Source organism: Gossypium hirsutum, chromosome A08, assembly GCF_007990345.1.
Source record: "Gossypium hirsutum isolate 1008001.06 chromosome A08, Gossypium_hirsutum_v2.1, whole genome shotgun sequence".
NCBI lineage: Eukaryota > Viridiplantae > Streptophyta > Magnoliopsida > Malvales > Malvaceae > Gossypium > Gossypium hirsutum.
Window position 1 is genome coordinate 124,902,094 of NC_053431.1, and position 11,453 is coordinate 124,913,546.

Genomic DNA, 11,453 nt, shown 5'->3' on the forward strand with positions numbered 1-11,453 from the left:
TAATTCATAAGCTGTGTCTAGCATTATTATCTTACATGGTGTCATACCCCACGAATGTTACAAAAGTTATTGGATACTTTATAAAAATTATTTATAAATGTTATGTATTATAAACTTTATTATTTTTAATTAATTTACGTATTATAAAAATTGCTATAACATAACATAAGTCTTTCTCCAAATTAAGTTTATATGATTAAAGTTACGAATCTATTTGCACCTTGAACTCAAAAATTACATGGTAGATGCTAAGTATGCAAATACAAAATGTTTTATTGCACTATATTGTGAGGTACGATACCATTTGAGAGAATGGAACTAGATGCAAGCACCAGAGATGACTTACAAACTCTTTAAATTGAGATATTTTAGGCTTTGAAATGTGGTTGATAGGACAATATTTGTTGTTCTAAAAAATATTTCTTGTATTAACAACATCACTTTAGTTTACCATAAAAACAACAAAGTTAGCTCATACTAGTATGTCGCGTACTTCATAACTTCATTCATAAGTGAATTTGAGATGATCTATACCTCAAAGATAACATGGAAAAAAGAAAAAAAGAAAAGAAATATCGATAATTTTAATGATACAAATTCTGATGATGATGATGAATTCGGTTAATGACCAACATATGATGAAAAGGAGCTTAAGTTAAATAATAAAGAGGGAATAACGTGACAAACATGTAGCATTGTAATAATTAGATAAAATTACATATGCTAACATTTTTCTTGTTATTTTTATTAGTAATTACATTATCAACTAAATTTTTTATACTAACACAATATATATAATGACTTTATCTTAATTCTTGTTACTTGATTTTTATCATGCTAATAATTTTTTATAGTAATTAATATCTTTAAAAAGTATAAATTATTTAACTCTATAATTACAATTTGTACTACCAAGCATGATATAGGGAATTACGAAGTAATTACACTCTATCAGCCAAACATGTCTAGAGAATTACAATTCTTAGTAATTACAAGAGGGTATAATTATTACCATAATAATTACATTTTCATTCAATTACTCTGTACTGATTGAACAAATTATACTAAAAAAATATTAATTAACAATAGACCTATTCAAGAGTTGGATAATTTGTCCCGTACGATCAATTTAGCCCCAGCTAAAACTAAGTTTTAAGATAAACAAATTTCAACAAAATTGTATTTGAATTAGAACTTATTAATTAAATTAAATTAAATTAAATTATAAATATATATTTAAGATTCTAAATATTAGATGTTCAAAATTATATCTCGAGTCTAATTCAATTTAGAAAAGACTATAATCTTAATTAATAATACATTTAATTAATTTTTAAATTTTAATAGATGCGATAAAAGTTATATATTGATACAAGAACGTGACATGGAAGTTGGGATTGATTCACTCAACGAGGACGAAGAATTGTGAGATGGAGGTGGAAGTGTTGTAGGAAAACAAAATCAATTTGTAAAAGAGGAAAGTGAAAGGCTTAAGATGGAAAAGGAGAGAGTCGATTTGGAGAGTGAGAAAGTCCCCTCTTTGTTGAGGAGTAGGAGGGTTATCAGGCCATGCAATGCTTCCTGATAGGTTGATCTATCACTCATTAGTTATTTATAAGATTAACAATGCAATGTGAAGTGATTAGATAACAAAGTATGTATGTGACAAGCGATAGACACGTTGTTGAAGTGATTAGGTTGTCATGGATAGATGACTCACATGTTTCTTACAACATGGCAAAACAATTTTCTAATCGAAGAAAGAGATCACTAGCAAACAAGGTAGATGGCAGAGTCGAAATTCGATAGTCTAGTGGCATCAGGTGTTGAGAATATCCCTAGCAAAGTATCTCTGACGAGGTATGTGTAACAATTTATATCTAATTGTTTTTTTAAAATATTAAACTATGTACTAAAAATACATAAATGAACAGGCAAACTTGTCAACCGAGTTTTCAACAAAGTTTTCAAGGTTGATATACTAAAAAAGTCCTTAAACTACTATATTCTATTTAAATAATCCCTTAAATTATTTTTGTAGTTGAATAAGCCCTTATTCTATGATTTTCACTTAAAAAAGCTATTGATTTTAATATTAAATTAATTTTATTTTGAATTTTATGCTCTTAATTTTTTGTTGATGCAACGAAAATTATACACACTTTTAAATCAACATAAAATTTAAAATAGCAATGTAAAGTTTCAGAAGAGTGATTAAATGTTAGGTAGATAAGCACTTTCAAGAATTTTAAAAATATTATTTTGTTTTAATTTTAAAAAATATATTTTTTATTTAATAAAATATTTGCATCAACATAAAATGTAAATTAGTTTAAAAATTCAAAATAATTTTACACTAATATTAAAATTAAGGACTCTCATGGATAAAAGTTATATATTAAGGATTTATTTAACTAAAAAGTGGACTTGTTTAAACAAGGTATAATAATTCTTATTTAATAAAAGGAATTTTAAATTTATTATCTTTTAAATGATAATACTGACCAGCAGGCTGTCCTCGGCCATGAAAAAATCTGAAAAATATTTGGGCCGCAGCCCATCTTATTCTATATAAGTAGAGGTGTCGTTAGCTAAGCATAGTTTCAGTTAAATATATAGAGAGAGATGACAATGGGTCAGACCGAGACGGTTTCTTTCCCGCCCAACTCCGATCCAATTTATTTCTAGTATAACTCGATTTTGATTTAATCGAATTTAAATATTAAATTATTCATCCTGAACCAATTTAAAAAAAATTAAATTTATATTTAATTTCGACCCATCTAAAATGCCTGAACCAATTTAAAAATAAATAAATTTATACTTAATTTCGACTCGATCCAAAATGTTATAATATTTATTTTTTATTTTTATTATCAAAATAGAATAACCATTTATAATTTCTTTTATCTTTAATGATACTAGTAACTATTTTCTATGCATAATTATGTTAAGAGTAAATATTAATATAAATTTTATTATCATATATTCTAAACTAATAATACATATAAATGGTATCTTGATAATTAATTTGGGGGTAAAACAGGTTTTTTCTATGTCGACCCAACCTAATTAATTGAAGAATTAAACTTGTCCCGTCATGCTCTGAAGCTCAGTTTATTTTAAATAATTAACCCTACCAGCCCATATAGAAACTCATCAAGCCCAACTCTTTTTGCGATCCCAAGCTATTTTATTTATGAAATTAATATTTTCATAAACTTCACTTTAACTCAATAATTGAAATATTGAATTTTGTTTAACAAGTTAATGTAATTTTTAGCACATAAATTTAATAATTAGGTCCAAATTAATATTTAAATAATTTTTTTCGATACTTTTATTTGAAAAATATTAGATACATAATCTCAAATAATTAGTCTAGGGAGGAGTAGGGACCTTGACCCTTTTAAAATGGAAATTTCTCCTTTAATTTTTTTATAATTTTTTAAATTTTAAATAAATAATGATAAAATTGTACTTTATCTAAAAAAAAAGGTTTAAATTAGTAATGATAAATTTATACTTTATCTAAAAAAAACAATTTAAATCAATAATGATTTTTTTTAATCAAACAGTTACGATATAAACGAACTAATAGTTGGAATAGTCTAAATTAAAAAGTAATCAATAAAACTCTTGTGATTGAAGACCGACGTATATAATTGCATAAGATAAATCTTGACTCGAGTATTCAAAAATCAATATCTTCACTTTGATAATTACGAGCTAAAGCTTTATTCCCCAAATAATTTTTCTTTCAAACAGAATAATAGAAGAATCAAAAGAAGAATAAAACATAAATTTTAATTTAATTTGGGTATTGATTCCTTTTCTTAACTTTAACTAAATTAAATAATTATATAAATAATTTTAAAAAAATAAATAAAATATTTAAATGCATGTTTTAGGATATTATACAAATGCTGAATATTTTTCGTGTTTTTATTTCTATACTTATTAATTATTGTTGGGATTAAAAAAATTAAAGCTATTTAAATGAATATTAAAATAAATTATTTGCATATATTATTGAATAAAATTACAATTTTCCACTTAAATTACAATTAATACATGACTTGTAGAAAAGATAATGAAATATCTACTGTGCCTCAACTAAACAATTCTCATAACAAGAAACGTTTATTTTGTGATAAATCTCGATGGTCATATAGTCGTGTAGTAATTTTTTGCTTTGTTTTTTTATGTTTTTTTGTACGAGATAAAAATTTTATATCGAGAATAGATACAATTTTTTTTGCGACAGTGACAAACTTACTAACAATTGATACAAATTTTGAATTGCATCTATCGTGGACTCATGAGTGGGAACAATGGTAAAAGTTGAGGGCATTCTCGATTGATATTGTATAATGGATAAATTGTGAGTTTGGATGGACGGTGCGTTTAACTGCGGTTAGTGTAAAAATAGTGGTGGCCGTGAGATTAGATATTGTAGCTATACTGTAGCGTGAGACAAAAAGTAAACTAAATCCACCGCACCGCAGTCAATCGCCCATCCAAACGAAGCCAAAGTAAATAAACTTGGATAAATGGGAATTTTATGCCCACAATCAACACCATCAAACTCCACGTACAACTCCACTGCAATTAAAGGTTAGGGAAGAAGTAAAAAATAAAATAAAAAAGAGATATCAGAAAAGTGAAAATAGGTATTTGAGTCTAATCTCACTACCTAAGTATGAATGTGGAAGTTAGGGTAAAATCAAAACTATATCAATCAATGATTTTATAAGATTCTTGATGTAATGATTTCTTAATCTTAACATCTATTGGTGACGAGATTATATCATTATATCTCAATGATGAGAAAGATTTTATTAGTAAATTATGAAAATGTTCGTAATTGTGTCTATATAAATGATAAAGTCAAACTAATTTGCTTAATGGGCCTTGATGCTTACGAATTACGCGGTCCAATAATATTAAAAATAGACTAAATTAACAAAGTTAATTTGCCAAATAATTTTTTTTTAAATTTTTAAAAATAGGCCGTTTTTTGAGAGTATGTGAAAGTGTGTCAAGTTGGACGAACTTTTCTACCAACTATGCAGCTAGGCGTGCTTTCATATTCTTTCTCTCAAAACACACGACTTGTTTAACGAATTATTTTTTTTGGCATATTCAACTGACTTAACCTTGGAAAAATATAAAAAATATCATCTTTCACCTAAAAGTATTAATTTTCTTATTTAAAAATTACTTATATTTTTAAATCCAAGTTGATTATGTTTGTATCCAAATTAATTTAAATATATGATTTTACAATTAAAAACAGATAAAACAATAAATATTTTCTAAATAAAAATATATTTTAAAATGATTAATTTAAATTCAAATACCTACTTAGTTTGCGAAAAGATATATATAATTCAAATTAATTTTTATGAAAATTTGTTTTTCGTATAATTTGTGTCTTTTTTTTCAATATATTTTAAAATGATTAATTTAAATTCAAATACCTACTTAGTTTGCGAACAGATATATATAATTCAAATTAATTTTTATGAAAATTTGTTTTTCGTATAATTTGTGTCTTTTTTTTTCAAAAAAGAAAATAGGAAAAAGAACACATTGTTATTCCCATTTTCACCCCCTTAATATATTTTCTTTCTTTTTCTCTTTCATACTATTTTTCTTTTCACTTTCGTACACTTTTTATAAATAGAAAAAGAAAATTTCACATACATAAATAACAATAACTCACAATTATAAGATCTTTGTCTAAAATCTAGCATACCCCAATTCCTCTTTCTTCCCCCCCCCCCCCACCAAAAAAAAAAAAAACTCCCAAATCTAAAGAGAGACTTTCCTCTCCTCCGATCCTTTCTTCGTCTTGGTTTATGAGGTATTTAATTTTTTAGGTTTTTTTTGAATCAGAGATCTGGAGGTTTCCTTTTGGTGTAAACCAGATCGATTCGCTTTTGATTTGTTACATAAAATTTTTGGGATTTTTTTGATAAGATTTTTGGGAATTTTATGTTTCTTGATCTTTGTTTCTAGTTATTAAACTAATTTAAAATATATTTATTTAGGGTTTCTACAGCCATATGTTTTTTTTCTGTGAAATTTTTATTTTTTTGATGACTTACTAATTGGTTTTAATGTTTTGTGCATATCTACAGCTCGAAGGAGAAACCCACTCTCGGGTAAGTTTTTTTTTTTGCAAGATTTTTTTTTTAAATTTGTCTTAAATTTTTTATGCTATTGAAGCCAACATTCCTAAAGATAATACCTGGGCTAGCTGTAAATGCTTGGTATTATGAGTTCTTTGTGTTTATTGCGTGACATATGCTATGAATTTTTGAGGTAATAAGACAAATTTTATGTCTTTTGGCTGTAATTTTTGTTTTGGTGTCCTAGTCTATGAACATTTAATGCCTTAGTTTTCTAGAAATAAGCTATTATTTGATATTTACTCGAAATTCAAGCTATGCTCTAGTTTTTTAGAAATCAGCTTTTTATGACAATTTCTTAGAGTTTGGTAATTGATTATAAGTATACAAAGTTAGGCCTAGCTGCCTAGACATCCATTCTTTGATGTTTCATACCAAAAATCCCTAAAAAACTGCGCCTTTCTGTGTTTCTCTCTGAGAAAATTTGGTTTTATTATTCTATTGTTCAGGGTAATGTTTAATTTGTTTTCAAAAGCTGTGGAGTGCTTATAGTACCTTCACAAAATTGGAACTTATGGCTTAGATTGGAGCTGATGCTGAATTAATTTTTAACAGACTTCTCAAAAGTTTGTGTTTAAGTTTCATTTTATCTGTTGTGCAGTGGTACGCGGATTAAGACCCGCAAACGGAATATTGCTGCACCTCTGGACCCTGCAGCATTTGCTGATGCAGTAGTCCAGATCTATTTGGATAATGCTGGTGATCTGGTAAATGTCACAATATACATATTTTTAATCTAGGTTTGAACTTAAGCATAGTTTTAGACATACAGTTGGATATCTTACGCTTGTTGGTTTAACACTTCGTGTCATACAGGAACTTGTTGCCAAGAACCTTGAATCTTCTGATCTTAACTTCTCAAGATACGGTGACACTTTCTTTGAGGTAAGCTTCTTCCTTTCAGGTTAAAATATCAACTGTTTTGACATCTTCCTTTTAAAAAATGCATTAAGAATAGGATCTGCTAGAAAATTAGATAAGGGATTCCTCTTCCGTTGTGGTATATGCTTGCTAGGTGTTTATTGGGTTGATGTTTTGATGCTAACATTTGAAATTCCAAGTGTACATGCCTAGAGGTTTGATAACTTAATCAAGTTTGGCATTGTTAAGGGCCATATTTAGAGTTTTTGACAAAATTCTTATTCCTGAAACATGATTATGGTGATCCTCCAAATTATTATTATCTTAGGTATCTGCCTGAGTGTTAAGAGTGTCCGTTTTATAGTTTCTAATTTTCATGACTAAGTTGTTTCATAAGATAATTTTTGCAACTGGTGTATCTTAGTTTTCATTTCATTCTTTTACAGTTGGTATTAGTTAATTCTGCACAGGGCCTAAAAAGCTTTCCAATAAAAAAATAGTAAATCTAGATATTGCTGATTTTTTACCAGAGCTTGAAGTTCTTCAAACCTGGTTCTAATTGCTTGTTTCCTCCCTTTGCCCCTAGTGAAACTTAGTTCTACTGTTTGGAGCAATCTAAATTGGCAATTGCAGGTTGTTTTCACCGGAGGCCGCACACAACCAGGCACAATCAAACCTGATGAGGGGGAGCGTCACCCTTACTCTGTAATAGAGTGTGAGGCTAAACGTGAAACCATTTTGCCATCTGTGATCTACATACAGAAAATCTTGCGTCGAAGGCCTTTTCTGATAAAGAATCTTGAAAATGTTATGCGAAGATTCTTGCAGTCCTTGGAGCTGTTTGAGGACAATGAAAGGAAGAAGCTTGCAATTTTCACAGCACTTGCTTTTTCCCAGAAGCTATCAGGGCTGCCACCTGAGACTGTGTTCCAGCCACTGCTCAAGGACAATCTTGTGGTCAAAGGGCTAGTTCTTTCATTCATAACAGACTTCTTCAAGGAGTATCTGGTGGATAATAGCCTTGACGATTTAATTTCAATTCTGAAGCGAGGGAAAATGGAGGACAATCTTATGGACTTCTTCCCATCTGCAAAGCGATCCCCTGAAGGTTTCTCTGAACATTTCACGTAAGTTTTCTACTTTAAGAAAGAGGAATTGTGTCATTTTAAATTTCCATACATGTTTTGGTTATATCCTTGTATTTGCTAGTCAAACAATGGCATTGTGCTCTGTCATTCTACAAAAGCATGTTTATTGATTGTTTTGAAACTTATTCATGCCTGATTATGTTGATTTTCAGCAAGGAAGGGTTGGTGCCCTTGGTTGAATACAATGAGAAAAAAATATTTGAGGTAAAACTTAAGGAAATGAAGTCTGCTTTGACAACCCAGATAGCAGAAGAATCTGATATATCTGAAGTCATTGAGAATGTCAAACAACGTGTTAAGGATGCTAAATTACCTGATATTGAGGTTGTACGAATTCTTTGGGATGTAATAATGGATGCTGTTCAGTGGTCTGGAAAGAACCAGCAGCAGAATGCCAATTCAGCTTTACGACAGGTATGTGTTTTGTCTTTCTACTGTTTTTTCCCTACCATTGTTTGAAGAAACTCAATTTATCATAGGAGATGCAGGTATTTAGCAACACAATTCTCCAATGGGCGAACCCAAATAAGTACATGTGTGCCAGTCTTTGTTTCCTCTGAAATAAAATTTTCTACAATGTTTAATTTTAGCAAAAATAGGTTCATAATTGAAATAAGATAATACTAGTTGCATGCATGGTTTCGATTGTTGAGTATGAATTCTGGTACATGCTGGGTTGTTTTTTACTTGAATTTGTATTTCACTTGTAATTCTACAGTTTAGATAATACTGTTTGTTTGATATTTACGGTCTTTCCTCTCTTATTTGGACTGCTTTTGTGGCTCATTGCTTTTTAAATTCTACTTTTCTTGGTTATCAAACTTTTGCAGCGGTAGTTTTGCTAATTAGGGACAGTAGTGTTAGCTAGCTTGATCAAGTTCTTTCGTGTTTTCTTGGATGTTGTTTGATTTCTTCAAGAGGTTGAATAGATACTTGGTTTAAATTGATGAGCAAAGTGTAGAAATTGTTATTTTATAGTTGTGTGAAGGCATCAAAAGAGTATTTTTTCCTAAAAGCATTCTGAAGTGAAGTGTTGGCTGAAATTGACTATTTTTTGTGGACGCCTTCTCGTCGTATGGTTATGTTCTACTTGAATGCATAACTATCGGACCCGAGTTTATTCAGCTATTTTCATTCCTAGCATGTATCAGATTCTGATGCAAGGGACCCTTGTCCGTTAATTTCTTATAGCACCAATTATTTTTAGACACCTCAGGCTCTCCTTATATTTTACTTGTTCAACAGTTTTCAATTCCAGTGTATCTCAATTTTCTACCCACTGTCATTAAATTCTAATCCTGGCTGTAGCAATGCATTATCAAAAGTCGATGTAGTTCTGTCAGCTGGATTAAAAGCTATATGCTATTATTCATTGTCAAAGCACCAGACCAAGTTGTTGATTTGGCCGTGTTTTCTTGATAAAGGTCAAAACATGGGCAAAGCTGTTAAATTCGTTCTGCAGCAGTGGAAAACTTGAACTGGAGCTTATGTATAAGGTTCAGATGCAATGCTATGAGGATGCGAAATTGATGAAGCTATTCCCGGAGATTGTGAAGTCTCTCTATGACCAAGATGTCCTTGCGGAAGACACAATTCTTTACTGGTTCCGCAAAGGATCAAATCCAAAGGGCAGGTATATGTTTTCTCTTCATATTTTTGCTTTCATATCATTGACATGTACGAAATATCATCTGTGGTTCAGCTTAGGCCCTAGCACGACTGTTTGGAAAATGTATGAAAACCATTTTTATTGCCATCATCTTCTCATTTTCGAACCCTTAGCTTAATATACTTTTTTTTCTCCACATCCATATTATATTCCTCTATGTTTCATATATGAGCTTTTAAGAACGTATGGCGATATTATTGCAGGCAAACCTTCGTGAAGGCCCTGGAGCCCTTCGTGAATTGGCTGGAGGAAGCCGAAGAAGAGGAATAAGCGCGTCGATAATAATAGTGTTATCAACAATCAAGAAGTTATGATAATTAACCTTGTTATCTTTTCCTTGTCTTTATTAAGCTATATGTTTGCCGGATTCTTTTAACATTTGGTGTGTGCCTGCTAAAATATTTGCTGCGCTCGTATGCTAAGCTTAATGGATTATTAACTTAAATAAAGAAATATGGTGCTTTTTGTACCATCTCTGTTGTAAGTCATGGGCTCTTCTGCACGTGCTTTTGTCTAATCCAGTATTACTTGTCATTGCTTTGGGCTGTTTAAAGAGTATGCTGTGTTGTTATAATCGGATTCGACTAGCATACCGGTTCGGACAAAGAGATTGAACCGGGAATTAGACAAAAAATCAGCGGTTGAACTGAGTTATAAATTTTTTCAGTTTTTATGATTTTTTATTATTTATCAATTGTTGTTGAATTCGCGAGTTAACTTGAATTGGAAATTGCATTTGCATGTGATTTTAGAACTTTGGATATTTTTCCATATTAAAATATTTGATAGTTAAGGTGAACTATTTTGGAATTAAATCTGATTTACTAAGAACAAGTGGAGCTACATGTTTTGTTTGATAAAATATAAAATATTTTTATGTTAAAACTTTTTTTGAAAATAAATCTTTCAAGTGTTGAAAATTTTAAAAAATACATTTGTTAAATAAAAATAGAAATCTATTCTAAAAAACGAGTAACTTTTAGATAAATAACCATGTTAACAATAAAACAAAACAAAGTTAATTTAAATTAATATAATTGATTGAATAAATTTTTTTGTTGTTAACAAAAATAAAATAAAATAAAATAGTTTTTAATGTTAAATATAAAATGAAAAAGTATGGACATTTCTAGTTTGATATATATTGTTTTTGGTAAAAGTGTTATTGAAGTTGATGTTGTAAAGGGTAGATTGTATTTTGTTTATGTAAAAAATAATAAATTAATTAATGTATATTAGATTAAAGAATAAGCTAATATTTTTTTGTTAAATTTTTTATTTTTAAAAAATAGTAAATTGGTTTATGTAACTTAGATCAAAGAGCAAATTAGTATTTTTATTAAAAAATTTATTTATTTTTACTGTTAAAAATAACAAATTGTTTTATATATCCTAGATTAAAGACTAAATTAGTATTTTTATTAAAAAATTATTAATTTTTAGGATTAAAAAAATAATAAACATCAAAGAATAAATTAATTATTTTTAAAAAAATTTACTCATATTTATAATTAAAAATTGAGAGAAAAATTAAACGATTATACATTATTTTTACATAAATTTAAATCAATCCTAATT

General features: G+C 28.8%; 1 protein-coding gene across 1 annotated transcript; it reads left to right on the plus strand.

The window, feature by feature from the left end:
* The first annotated feature begins 5,583 nt into the window (after nt 1–5,583).
* On the plus strand, nt 5,584–10,359 carry LOC107928359 (basic leucine zipper and W2 domain-containing protein 2). The gene is made up of 8 exons (XM_016859561.2): nt 5,584–5,869; nt 6,147–6,170; nt 6,799–6,904; nt 7,014–7,082; nt 7,692–8,185; nt 8,359–8,620; nt 9,631–9,839; nt 10,079–10,359. Exons 1-8 carry the CDS (start codon nt 5,865–5,867, stop codon nt 10,143–10,145), a joined length of 1,236 nt encoding a protein of 411 aa, XP_016715050.2. The 5' UTR covers nt 5,584–5,864; the 3' UTR covers nt 10,146–10,359.
* The last annotated feature ends 1,094 nt before the right edge of the window (nt 10,360–11,453 follow it).

Bases quoted from the DNA above. Each gene is read 5' to 3' on its own strand.
- LOC107928359 (XM_016859561.2), top strand. The intron at 7,083-7,691 runs GTAAGCTTCTTC...TGGCAATTGCAG, and splicing joins ACGGTGACACTTTCTTTGAG to GTTGTTTTCACCGGAGGCCG. The intron at 8,186-8,358 runs GTAAGTTTTCTA...GTTGATTTTCAG, and splicing joins GGTTTCTCTGAACATTTCAC to CAAGGAAGGGTTGGTGCCCT.